Source organism: Sceloporus undulatus, chromosome 8 (genome assembly GCF_019175285.1).
Source record: "Sceloporus undulatus isolate JIND9_A2432 ecotype Alabama chromosome 8, SceUnd_v1.1, whole genome shotgun sequence".
NCBI lineage: Eukaryota > Metazoa > Chordata > Lepidosauria > Squamata > Phrynosomatidae > Sceloporus > Sceloporus undulatus.
Window position 1 is genome coordinate 36,162,126 of NC_056529.1, and position 14,219 is coordinate 36,176,344.

A 14,219-nucleotide genomic window follows, 5' to 3' on the forward strand; every position below is an offset into this window, starting at 1 on the left:
ATGATGCATGCGTCCTAAGAGTGTGGAAGCCACGCCAAAGCCACGATCCAGTCCTTGGGACCAGAGTGCAGCTTTTGGACTCTTAGGACGCATGCATAATTTAAACAGCATACCTCCAAAGTGACCCAAAGCAGCTTTATTTTGGCCTGTCTGTATAGGGCCAAAGTCTGGGTAGGCAGATGTTTTAGATTGTACCACCCAACATCCCTAGGTAAGCCATCTGCGCTCCAGCTTCTAGATGGTGACAAATTCCCCAGATGTGGAGTAGACTGGACACTCAAGGTGCAATTGGAGGCAATTCTTGGTTTAATTCCTTCCCAAATGAGCTTGCTCCATGCCAAACCACCATCTCCTTATGCTCTTTAGCAGATATAAGCAGAATATTTAAGCCTAGACATGGCTAACAGGGAGCTGTGCACCAGTCCAAGATTTGCATTCCAACCCATGCATATTCTACACAATAGGCCAGCATACAAACTAGTTCAAGTATTTGTATATGGATTACTTATGCATTTTTATCCTGTCTTTTGCTAGGCAGATTCATTTTGCAAGGCTCATCAAAACACTAACGAAATCTGATGTACTCAAAAGAGAAACAGTAGCACGGTAAGGCAAACTCAAGGTAGTCAAATCTCCTTCGTGTGATGTTTTTAAACATAGATTGAATGGTTAACTCTTAAAGGTTCTTGGCTTTGGGTTCCTGCATGGAAGGGAATGAGACAAGATGACCCTTGGGATTCTTTCCACCTCTCTAGTTCTGATTCTAGATATCCACAAGGGAGGCTTACCAAGAGCTCATTGTGCGATGGCTATGGTTATGGACACTAGGAAAATATGTAAGAATTGGATACACATGAAAGATGCCCAATGAACATGGGCTAACTTTTAAGACAGTAGCTGCAGAGTCCATTTGAACAATTTATTAGTATGCCTGTTTGTTGCAAGTTTAGAAAAAGAATCCCAGGATTTTTCCTCCTGTGTGTTTTCGCCTAGCTTCCTCGTGGTCCATGATGCCAGCTGAAGTTGTCAGCACAATGAATCTATGAAAGAAGAAGGAAAACAATTTGTCAGTAACAAACCCAAACAGTATTTGTCAATTCAGAAAGAGGAATTTAGCGTTGTTTGAACAGGCAACACATACTAAGAAAAGATACTAGGTCAAAAGCTGAAATACATGGGTGACATCTGTAGATTGTTGCCGTGGCAACCACACATTGCAGCTGCGATCCAGTCTCCCCAGGACGCAAAAAAGAAGTCGCCATTAGCTGGCCTCTTCTTGTGCCCCAGAAAGGGTGTCACAGGCATTCTGGCTCGCCATGATGGCAGCCCTTCTATCCAGTGCCATTTGGGTGCGGCGCTGTCTGTGAGGTAGCATGCTGTGCCCCATGTGGACGGGCGTGTACCATAATGGCACACAGGCAGTGGAGCAAGGGCTTGGAGTGTATGAACGCTCAGCCTTACTGCAGCCCTAGTATGCAGTCAGGGCAGCAGAAAGTGCCGGTCTGTACCACCTCTCTGACATTTATTATGATACATTAATTTGATAAAATTAATTAACACTGATCCTTACAGCAATTCAGTTCTGTTAACACTCACCCAAATTGACGCGAAGGCAGCAGGTTGTTCTGCCACTTTTCTAAATCCTTCAGCTGGACATCAAATCTGGGGCTGATCACACCACACTGTCAAATAAGGTGAGAAGTGAACATTGTTTTTTCTCACACAGCAATTACTTAGTCATCTCTATATTACTCTTAAGCTACTCTACACTTGAAAGGAAGAGTGTGACAACAAACCTTTAAGATAAAATAAAGTCAAGGAACACTGTAGTGTTAACCAAGTTAATACAGATACAGTGCGCCCACGCCATATGTAGGCACACTATACATGGCTTCAAGTTTACGCTGAAGCCATATGACAATTAAAGACACAGTGCATGCACCCATGGTGTGCGCACTGCCTTGTACAACGAGCATGCACCCCATTGTTTGCAATAGGGTGTGAGCATACGCAGATTTCCCCTTATGCTAGGGGATCTGGAACGGATCCCCCACGTAAGGGAAGGGCACGCTGCATAAGAAATAGTTGTGCATTCAGGGACTGGTATTTATGGAATTCATGTAATTTTTTGCAAAAATTATCAAAGGAATGGTCAGAAGATATGTGAAGCAGGTCTTGTTGAAGCTATGCAAGGCTCGGTCTGTTCAGTACCTGAATAACAGACAACCCTGGAAGCCCAAAAGGGAAGCCCTTTTGATTTCCATGATGGAAGACAGGATAAAAAAGTGATAAAGCAGGGTTAGGCAACAGATAGACCATATGTTCACCTATTCACCTTTGTAGGTTCTCTTCCTCTCAAACATTTCTTGCAATAAAAAGACACCTATAGGATGAGCCATCCCTATTTAAAACAAGGCAGAGCTTCCCACATTTTGTTGTGTCCTCCAAAGAGTTTTTTAAAAAGCGACAGCAGACTTCTGGCTACTTCTTAGAATCAGAGAACTGGAAGAGACCACACACGCCATCCAGTCCAACCCCCTTCGCCATATAGGAAATCACAATCAAAGCATCCCCTGTGACAGATGGCCATCCAGCCTCAGTTTAAAGACTTCTAGGAAAGGAGACTCCGCTACACTCCAAGGGTGTGTATCCCACTGCCAAAAAACCCTTACTGTCAGCAGGTTCCTCCTAATGCTGAGGTGGAATCTCTTTTCCTGGAGCTTGCATCCATTGTTCTGGGTCCTGTTCTCTGGAGCAGCAGAAAATAATCTTGCTCCCTCCTCAATATGACATCTCTTCAAGTATTTAAACAGGGCTATCATATCACCTCTTAAACCTTCTCTTCTGCAGGCTGAACATCCACAGCTCCCTAAGACATTCCTCATAGGGCATGGTTTCCAGACCCTTCACCATTTTAGTCACCCCCCTTTGAACACGCTCCAGTTTCTCAACATCCTTTTTGAATTGTGTTGCCCAGAACAATATTCCAGGTGGGGCCTAACCTATTACTCCCCTTGATCTAGACTAGGGGTAGGCAACCTGCGGCCCGGCGAGGCCTTGGGACCGGCCCCAGCCCGGTCTTGCCGCCGATTGCCGCCAGGGCCTTTGGCGTCTCACACAAGGGGCATGGTGGGGCAAATATCTATAGAAGCCTCAGAAACATGCATTTATCTTAACATTTTTTAAAAAATCAGCAAATTTTTTTGCATGACCTCCATTTTTTTATTTAAAAAGTGTCCTCCATTTGAAAATTTTGTCCTACATTTGTCCCGGTTTATTTATTTATTTATTTATTTTTTTTTTTAAAAAAATATTTAATTATTTATTTTTTGGCTTCGGCCCCCCAGTTGTCTGAGGGACAGCAACCCGGCCCCCGGCTCAAAAGGGTTGCCTACCCCTGATCTAGACACTATACCTTTATTAATGCAGCCTAGAATTCCATTGGCCTTTTTAGCTGCCGCATCGCACTGTTCATTCATGTTCAACTTGTGGTCTACTTGGACTCCTAGTTCCCTTTCACACATAGTCTCATTCAGCTAACAAGACAGCTCTTATAGGTTGGGTGGGTTTGGCTTCAAAACTCCTTAAGTTTATCCATTTATTGTCTCAGGTACTGAATCTCAGCGGTGAGTGCAGCACATGCCTGACAACAGTTTAAACTGTGATTGTCAACACATGCTCAACTACAGCATCACATTATTCACAGAAGTGAGATCCAACTAGGTTATGGCTACTGTCTACAAACAAAGAAAAATGCATCAGCTTGTAATTTTGCCCTTAGGATAATGAAGTCAAGGCAGTATATATGCATGTGGAACTGCTTCCGTCTAACATGTAGGAGACAACAAAGAACCTAATTGTCAAGCTCTCCTGTTCTGCTTCACAGCATACAAAGATTTAACATACACCTTCATCTGACAGTAGGAAAAATTGTTAGACAGAGGGGTCATGGGTATTATTTGTCTATTGTTACCAAACCTCTCAACAAACCCCTAATAAAGGTTAGTAAAAATATGTATGTAGACGTTTAGGTACATAGAGAGATCTTGTAGCACCTTTGAGACTAACATACTAATTCTACAAACATAGCTAAATCTTTGAATTGTAGGTTAAGTTACAAACACTAAAAACTGAACTCTCCTTCAAGCAAGATATGAATCCATTTCTAATTTACAGGACTTCTGCTTCAAATTTTGAATTTAGGTATCATTTCTACAATGAGACTTGCCCTGATGTTTGGTGGGACAACAGCTATTTCTTTTTAAGCTCATTATTGCAAGGTCAGTAGGTCAAGACCCAAGTGCTGTGTGACAGAGTGAGCTCCCATCACTAGTCCCAGCTTCTGCCAACCTAGCAGCTCAAAAACATGTAAAATTACAAGTAATTATATAGGCATCACTTAGGTGGGAAGGTAACAGTGTTCCATGCAGTCATGCTGGCCAGAGAACCACAGAGCCATCTTTGACAACACTGGCTCCCTAGGCTTAGTAACCAAGGACATGACTAGACAAAACGTAGTCTTTGGCAAAACTTGTTACCTTTTTACTGTTATTTTTTAAAATCTGTATTAGAAGACATTTTCCTTTTCCACTGCATCTTTGAAGTACCACAACACTTTTATTAGGACCAGGCAATACCCACAGAACAATGAGCTTTTGGAGTTTCATGGAACTTCTCCTCTAAGGAGATATGAAACAAAACAGGAAGGAAGATGTTGCTGTTACAGGGCTAGCCATTTTTTTTCCTGGTTAACATCATGCAATAAGCAAGAATTCTGTGAGACTCCAAGGCTTCACGGTCTCATAAAAGCATTTTGCTTACTGCAGCAGGGATTCTTTCTGAGCCAATTCATACAGCTACTTGTATTTCCATTATTATGTCAGTAAGAAACGGTTCACAACTTTAGTATGAGTGTATAAAATTTCACACTGTCAACTGGAAATTTCTGGGATAACTGGTTTGTTATTTCCTTTGAAGAGACTGCAACAAACTGATTATGTTTTGACAGGGAATAAGACCAACGCTTGAGAAACAGTAGTATAGTAGACAGAGTAAAATTATGCAGTCATTCACAGAAAGAAAAAAGACCCATGAGGCAAAGAACGTCAGTAAAAAATACATTTCAGAATCAAGAAATTTGCCTTCCCACTTCAAAAGTGCTCTCCACATGTTTGTTCCATCTTCCTCAAAAAGCAGTTTTGTTAAGAAATCACCAAAGACAGATGCCCTCACTCACTCTATGATCCGATCAAAAATGCACCAAACTGTGATAGCGCTTTTGGCCAACCAAAATGCACAATATACATGATTCAAGCTATTGAAGCTTCACTGGCTTCTTCATCAGGCAAGGTGTTACAAACCAAACAGGACAAAATAATAATAATAAAAAAATTAAAGATGTTGTCAGGCCTGCATTTTGCTGTTATCTTCTCAGGTAAGATGGTATGGAGGGTCATATCTTGCAGGCACCTCCTCATTCGGGCCATGTGGCAACTGGGAGATTCTCGAAGTCCAGGGAATCTCCCAGTTGCCACATGACCAGGAGGAAGAAGTGCCACTACCAGCCTGCACAGCTTGGGGGATTTTTTATTGGATTTGCTAAATGACCAATATGGCCATCCCTGGATCTTGGTGATTTACAGCTCTAGAAACACAATGCATACACTTTACCTGGCCCTTTGACATACTTATGAGGTACCCTTAAATCCACCACAGTTCTATTGGCATTTCTGCTGAATATGGAAGCATTTGGGGGGGGGGGTTCATCTTTTTTATACCTCTATAGCCTTTTAAGGCTAAAATAGCCTGTTTAGGCCTAAAATAGGTAACCCCCCTCCCCACGAAACACCCCCAACTGCAGCAACAAAATCAGGTATGGGTTGGAGGGACCTGGAGTGGCACATGTGGCCCAATGGCTACACTTTCCCTGCTCATGACTGAAAAATCTCAAAATCCTGTCCCCCAAGATTTGATTCCCAAAGAATAAGGTGGTTTAAACGCAAGTCAAATCCTACCTTGTTGAGTCTGCCAGTGAGATTAACAACAATCTTCCCAGCTCTGTGGTCATCAATAATCTCAAATTCGCCTATGTAACCTGCAATTTAAAGAGCAGAATTAGATGCAAACCTTTCTACTGTTTAAATACAATAACACTTAGAAGCAAAACATCACAAACTATTCAGACCTAAAGATATCCATGTCTCATCATGAACACTAAGCTAATTCACTGAGGGCACTACATTTTCAGGTCAATGTTTTTTTTCCACTTGGAAAAGCCAGCACTGGATTGAAATGGGTACAATCTCTATTGTGCCATCTATCTTACTCTTTGGCTATTCACTGGTTGTGTCTGGACATCAGTGGACTTGAAATCTTGCTTTAATAAAACATACCTGAAGTACCACAACTGGGTTAGTACATAAAACCTGCTCCTACTTCTCCCCTCCATTGATGTAAGTAGGTAAAAAATAAAGTCAGAAAAATGCAAGAAGTTGCTTTTGAATTATATCTACCCAGGACTGTGATTAACTGCTCTCAATGTTCTATGCTGACCAGCATTTTCTTCTGCATAGGAAAGGCTGAACTTACATAGTCAAGATGTTTTCCAAGCTATTACACACACATTTTCCTATCCATTCTGCTAACTTACCATGCTTCATCATCACAGTTAAGAACCGGACGATTACTTTAGAACACGGTCTAATGAGAACTTGACGCTTTCCACGCTTCTCTGCATTATTGATGCTCTTAAGAGCATCTGCCAAAACGTTCATGCGCACCATGATGCCTGTGTGGATAAAAAGGCATGTGTTTAGCAGAGAGTTAGAGTTCTTAATGTGTGAGAGGTCTCCCAGAAGTCGCATGAACCATGGAAGCAGCATAAAACAGTGTGTTTAATTAAAATGTTTGCGAGTATGCACCTTCTGAATGACTGGACAACTCTGTAGGTTTATGTCTGTGAATACAGCGCAGGCTCCACATTTGCTGGGGTTAAGGGGAATTGATTCATATAAGACCCATCCACTGCTTGCGTGAAAGCTGTTCTCATGGGAGTGTAACTATCTGAAATCTGAAGTTTTTCTTCCCCTACCAAGGCCTTCATCTTAACAGCTACTTGTTAACTATGAAGAGTGGGAGGCATTATGTACAGTAGTAGTAGTCCCTCCACATTCAGTAGGGTTTGGGGTGAAGGATCCCCCTGAAAGTGTACTGCCAACTCTATACACTCAGGACCCAATAACTGTTATTGTGTGTCTTCAGGTAACGTGAAACACAAACTCAAACAAGCTTTGTACCCAATTCAGAGAGTTGGAAGAGACCCCAAGGGCCATCCAGTCCAACCCCTTCTGCCATGCAGGAATACACAGCCAAAGCACCCCCAAGAGATGGCCATGCAGCCTCTGTTTAAAGACCTCCAAGGGAGACTTCCGCCATTTACTTCAAGTTCACTTAACAGAGAGGGACTTGAGCCTAACTTGTGACAAGACAATAACTAAACGTGGCTTTGGTGTGGCTTCTGGACTCTTAGGATGCATGCATCATTGAAACACCATACTTCCACTGTGACTCGAAGCAGCTTTACTTTGGCTGTCTGTAACAGGCCATAGTACACTTGTCCCTCCATATTCACTAGGGTTAGGGGCACAAGACCCCCGTGAATATGGAAAAAACACAAACACATTTTTTTACCTGAAAGGACACCTCTCTAGGAATCTCTAGATTCTCCACTGCAACTCTATGGTCAATGTCCAACAGACACTGACCATAGAGTTGCACTGGAGGAGCTACAAAGGCCTAGAGGAGTGTCCTCTCTAGGAATCTATAGGTCTTTCAGTGAGACTTTTAGTTAAAGCTGACCATAGAGTTGCGCTGGAGGACCTAGAGCAGGGGTAGGCAACCTGAGGCCCGCGGGCTGGATGCGGCCCAGCAAGGCCTTGGGACCGGCCCCAGCCTGGTCCTGCTGATTGTCGCCAGGGCCTTTGGCCTCTTGTGCGCAGGGGCAATTGTCTATAGAAGCCTCAGAAACATGCATTTATCTTAACATTTTTTAAAAAATCAGCAAATTTTTTCGTGTGTCCTCCACTTTTTTAAAAAAAAGTGTCCACCATTTGAAAATATTGTCCTACATTTGTCCCGGTTTATTTATTTATTTAAATTTTCAAAAAAAAAATATTTAATTATTTATTTTTTGGCTCCCCCCCCCCCCAAGTTGTCTGAGGGACAGCAACCCGGCCCCCGGCTCAAAAAGGTTGCCTACTGCTGACCTAGAGAGGACAGATTAATAAAACCCATGGATAACCAAAGCCGCAAGTGTCAAAGCTGCAAATAGGGAGGGATGAGTGTAGCATCCTCAATGGCTACAAAAGCTATCAACGTTAATCACAAAGCAACTTGGAGTCCCCCATTTTGGGCTGGAGCAGGCCTGATCCAGAAGGAATCTAGGGCTGCATCCGCATTGCAGGAATAACCCGGTTTGGCATCGCTTTAACTTGTTGTCTGGCCCAAGGCTGTGGAATTCTGGGAGTTGGAGTATGTTGTGGGGCCCAGAGCGAGCGCTCCCCTGCCAATTCCCATACTCCATACTCCAATTCCCAGAATTCCACAGCCTTGGGCCAGACAACAAGTTAAAGCGGTGCCAAACCGGGTTATGTCTCCAGTGTGGATGCAGCCTTAGCCTTGGCTCTGGTGCCACAACAAACTACAATTCCCAGGGTTCCCTAGCACTGAGGCAAGGTCTCAAGTGGCTGCAGGCCCAGAAAGTGAGCCTTGAGCCAGAGGCCCCAACCCGCTCCTCCTAGCCATCTATCCATCCCTCCAGGCCCTCGAGGCGCCCTGCGAGGCCCTGGAGCCGCGGCCTCGGCCACGAACCACCCCCGCGGATGGAGCAGAGTCCCAGCTTCCAAGAGCCGCCGGAGGAGCGGGGCCAAACGCGAGGATGGCTCCGATGCGAGGCGGATGGTGCCGGGGAGAGGGAGGCCTTCACTACTCACCAGCGCAGCAAGATGGCGGAAAAAGGAAAGCAGTGGGCCGCGCGCGGGGTATTGTGGGAAACCGAGGCGGCAGGGCAGCAGCGGGGACTCTCGCGAGATTTCCTCTTCCCGCTTCCAAAAAGCCTCTTTTTTGCCCCTCCCTCCATTTCATCCTCCTCTCAAGGCGGGGCTTCACAAGGCACTGGGCTGCGCTTTAAGTGCCTTGGCTCAGTGCTATGGAATCCTGGGAATGTAGTTTGTGAAATGTTTAGCTTGTCCCTGTGGGAGCTCTGGTTCCCCACCAAACTACAAACCCTGTGGTGCCACAGTGGTGTGTGTGTTACAGTGTTTTTGTAATGGTCCTCATGACCTCATCATAGCTTTAAGTAGATTTTACGTTGTTTTAAAACACTGCTGTTTCAGCATGGTTTTATACACAAACACACATCTATATACACAAACACACATTCATACGTGTGTCTGGACTTGTGTGTGTATAGTGTCTATATCAAATAACAACATTTGAATGAAATAACCGATTTCATTTAACTACTAATTTTAATACCCAACTTCTTCAACCGTTCCTCTGGAAACTTTTCTTTGGGTCCTTTCAAAGTACTCTGAGGATCACAGCAGTATTCTAGACAGCCCTCTATGAAGGACAGGAAAGCAATCCAAGCTTTAGGCTGGAAATCCATATAAAACCTCAAGCACTGTTCCATTCCCATGCAAACCACTGCGTTTGTGTGGGTTTCAGGGCGATCGGCTAAGAAATCTATGCTTGTTCCAGTCTGTGGGCAAAAGATGTAGCAGTTCACATGGCTTTTCACCCATCTGGTTGGACGTGGCATACGCTGGGCACATCTTGGCACCGAGACAGCGTTCAAAAGTTTGCCTTCTTAGTGCCTTGGACACATAGACTCTGGGATGCCAGGGCTCCGGGGTTGGGGTTTCGCTTGGCTTTGTGTGAATACTGCCAGTCTGAACTGGTGTGAACATTATGCCCACCATATACGCTCTTTGACTGTGGTAATCCAGATAAAGCGTCATTTAAAAAGCCCCCCCCCCCTTTTGCAGGTTCTTTAACTTGTAAAAAGAACTCTGCCTTTTGTTTGTTTTGGGTTTTGTTTTTTGAGTCTCCCAATTTTTGTGCTCCATCCCCACTTCAAAGGACACAGAAGCCCCTTCCAGCAAATGCTGCCAGGCTAACATTGTCTGGCAGATGGCTTCGGATTCCTTCTCCCAAATCGGCCCATTTCATTCCATGTCTGAAAATGTCTTGATACATAGGCATGTGGCCTCAGCTGATCCGCTGTGTCTTTTTGTAACAAAACACCTTGATCGACTCATCTGATGCATCCACTTGAACCACTAAAACAGGCTATTTTAAGATAGGTCCAGAGGGGAATAGTGATTTGAGGTGTTCAAAAGCCTCTTGGCATCCTGGGTTAGGTGGATTTGTAATTGGTTGACTGACTGAACCCAAAGGGTGCTCAGTAATGGCTCCTCTTCATCCTGGAGAGCAGTGACCAGTGGGGTCCCACAGGGCTCTGTCCTGGGCCCAGGGCTATTCAACAGCTTTATCAGTGACTTGGACGAAAGCATAGAGGGCATGCTGATCAAATTTGCAGAGGACACCAAATTAGGAGGAGTAGCTAATACCCCAGAGGCCAGGATCAAGATTCAAAATGATCATTTTAGAAAGCTAGGCCAAAACTAACAAAATGAATTTCAACATGGAGAAATGTAAGATACTGCACTTAGGCCAAAAACAATAAATGAAATGCATAGATATAGGATGTGGGACACCTGGCTTTATAACAGTACATGTGAAAAGGAGCTAGGAGTCTTAGATGGCCACAAACTGAGCATGAGTCAACAGTGTGATGCAGCAGTTAAAAAAGCCAATGTGCATCAATGGAAGTATAGTGTCTAGATCAAAGGAAGTAATAGTGCTACTCTATTCTGCTTTGGAATATGGCCTGCAGTTCAGGGCACCACAATTCAACAAGGATGTTGAGAAGCTGGAGTGTGTCCAGAGAAGGGTGACCAAAATAGTGATGGGTCTGGAAACCATGCCCTATGAAGAGAGACCTAGGGAGCCTGGAGAAGAGAAGGTTAAGAGGTGATATGACAGCCCTTTATAAATATGTGAAGGGGTGTCATATTGAGGCTGGAGCAAGCTTGTTTACTGTTGCTCCAGATTAGGATTCAGAGCATCTCAACATTAGGAAAAACCACCTGACAAGAAGTGTTGTTCAACAGTGGGACACACTCCCTCAAAGGGGGTTTTCTTCTTTGGAGATTTTTACATATAGGCCGGATGGCCATCTCTCAGGTGTGCTTTTATTGTGCATTCCTGCATGCTGGGGCATTGTGGCCCTTGAGGTCTCTTCAAACTCTATTCCATCTCTAGGAATATACCTCTGCTGGGTGCCTTCCCTTGGACTACATGATTTTGTGGTCTGAAACAGATTCCCAGCAGTTGGGGGTGGTGAGGAGTCCCTAGAGGGGGCACATGACCCCACTGTGGCCAATTGCAATGTGCATGGGAAATCTACCACAGGTGGTCTATTTGAGTCCAAAACCAGTTCCTGTTGGTCAGGGGTGACTTCCAGGAGGGGTAACATGACTCACTCTGGATGTCCCAACCTAGTACTTCCAGGTGGAGGAGGCATGCCCATCAATTTGATAGTCCTCAGTCATTCTTGACAGGTTATTAAAAAGCTGTAAATTGCTTTTTGGCAGGAGCTACATTCCCCTATTACTCCAGAACTAAACCTAGATGACTAAACTGAGACTATTGTATTTTGCACATACACTAGTCCAGTGATGGCGAACCTTTTAGAGACCGAGTGCTCAAACTACAACCCAAAACCCACGTATTTATTGCAAAGTGCTGCATCCCTCTGGCTTTCGAGTGACAAACTCTAGTGAACTCTGTGTTGGGACGATGGTGCGTGTGCCCACAGAGAGGGCTCTGAGTGCCACCTCTGGCACGTGTGCCATAGGTTCGCCACTACTCCATCTGCAGGGAATCCATTCCAGACACACACACACACAGATGTTCAAGTCCGTTGTTTTTAATGGTGCACATGTGCCCATTTAAAATGCTGGTGTTTTTCATCTGCGCAAGCTCAAATATGCATGGACACAATGTTTCATGAGAAGGCACGACTCACTACAAAAGACAATAATGCTTGGTAAGATAGAAGGCAGTAGGAAAATGTACAGTGATGCCCCTGAATCTGCAAGTTCTGAGCAGGGATGTTGATGGCAGGGTGACTTGGACGGTCTCTTTCATAGGGTTGCCTTAAATTGAAGTCATCTTGACAGTAGTTAACAACGACTAGCACGTATCCTACATCCCATTTCAATACATTGCCCAGGAAAAGCTGGTATTTTTTGAAAAGATTTTCTCTACTGTTGCAGGTGAGGTAACAGGTATCAGAATATATAAGGGATTGGTAGTGATTTTAGGTCTGGATTAAGGTCTCACAACATTTGTAGGGCTCAGGCTCAATGGAAGATGAACAAGTAAGATTGTACTCTGCACAGTACATGTACTACTTCTGGGGAGACCAGTTATACAGTACACTACAAAGGCCCTTTATGCCATATGTGCAAATTATAATTGGGATTTTTGTGTATTCATTGTGACACTCTCAGTTTAGAAACTTCTTGTTTTTAATAGTCACTTCCTCTGTATCACTGAGTTTCAGAACCTTTTCAGTCACCTTACCTGGCCATATGGCACTAATGCAGTTTCTCACTCAGACAATGGATATTGTAAGAACACACCCACTTTATGCTAATGTTATGCCCAAATTATGGATAGAAAAGATTATAGAAGGAATCACCTCACTGGAAAATATTAGACCTTATAGCTCTTTTAAGAGAATCTTAACTATAACTCTGCCAAAAAAACACGAGGAGACAGCAACCTACATCTTTAGAAATGAATAGAGAAGTCTCAAGCAGATATGCAACCTTTTCAGGTTTCAGGGCTGATTTGTGACATTTCGTTTGGCTGTCAACTCAGAGAACACAACAAAAATAACCTAAAACATTAAGGAATCACTGGCGAACTATGTTTCTAAGCTTTTCCTTTCCTGGGCACTGTACTGAGAAAACACGGACGTTGCTGTTTTTTTCCTCTTCATTTTTTTAATTTTTAGGTATACAGTACATTTATCATCAGTCTACATTACACATCAATGCAGTCAAAGGTACAATACCAAACCCCCCAAAATCACAATACACGATACTGATTTCTTCCCCTTCACTACCTTCCTACCTCATATGCAACCTCCTTATTACAGCATTTTTCTTCAGCTAAGACACTGCATTCTTACTCATGCTTTATGTATATTGTATAAAATAAATATGCAAAGTAAGGGAAAGGCAGGGAGATAACAGAAGAAAGACAATGTTTTTCAAAGAAACTGATTTAAATCCCTCTTGTCTGTATTTTACTGAAGGTTTCTAATTTCCCTTTAATACTATGCTCCTTTCTTGGTAGTCTGCATATCATGCACATCAATAACTGTTACAGAATTCAAATGATCCAGAATTGTCTTAGCAACTATTGCAGCATTTGTGTGCCAGCCACACCTAAAGCTTGAAAGAAGGCATTCATGAAGGTGAGTGTACTATCCACAATGGCATTCAAGTTGGCATATTGAATCTTTTTGATCCAAACAGCAATGAATGGGAGTTCAACCACATTGCCAATAGCAAGTTTTCACAAGGAATCACTCTTTCACCAGCTGTTCTAATAACCAGTAGGGGTTGAAGCATACATTTTGATACAGGTTTCTATTAATCCTATATAGGCATCTCAAAGCATTGAAAACTATTATCATTAAGTAGATAATGTGCCTTGAGAAACTTTTCTATGTGTTGCAGCCAGAATTGTTCACCTCTTCCAAGCCATTCTGTGTATTTAACTGATGCTATCTGCACAGGAAGTGATTTGTGTTGGTGGAATAAATCAAGAATACCTGGGGAATCTTATATATACTAATATGATTTATTTTTCTCAGCCAATTTCCCCCAAATAAAAGGTGCTGTTTCCTATTCACCACAAGAAAAATAAGCAGAGGGGCACAATTCTTACTGCTGTGGGACTACTTATTTTGTATTACACTTCCACGTTGGTTCTAGGTAGATATAGCTGGAAGTTAGTACAAGCTGAAAGAGAAAGGAAAACCCCAAACAAACCCTACAATGACCTTATATTGCCATCTT

At 43.4% G+C, this 14,219-nt stretch overlaps 1 protein-coding gene across 1 annotated transcript; it reads right to left on the minus strand.

The window, feature by feature from the left end:
- Nucleotides 1–905: 905 nt before the first annotated feature.
- Nucleotides 906–9,141, minus strand: RPS15A (ribosomal protein S15a). The gene is made up of 5 exons (XM_042438353.1): nucleotides 8,991–9,141; nucleotides 6,650–6,787; nucleotides 6,015–6,094; nucleotides 1,597–1,682; nucleotides 906–1,040 (listed from the first exon to the last, which is right to left on the minus strand). The coding sequence occupies exons 1-5, from the start codon at nucleotides 9,139–9,141 to the stop codon at nucleotides 947–949; spliced, it is 549 nt and encodes a 182-aa protein (XP_042294287.1). The 3' UTR covers nucleotides 906–946.
- Between the last annotated feature and the right edge of the window lie 5,078 nt (nucleotides 9,142–14,219).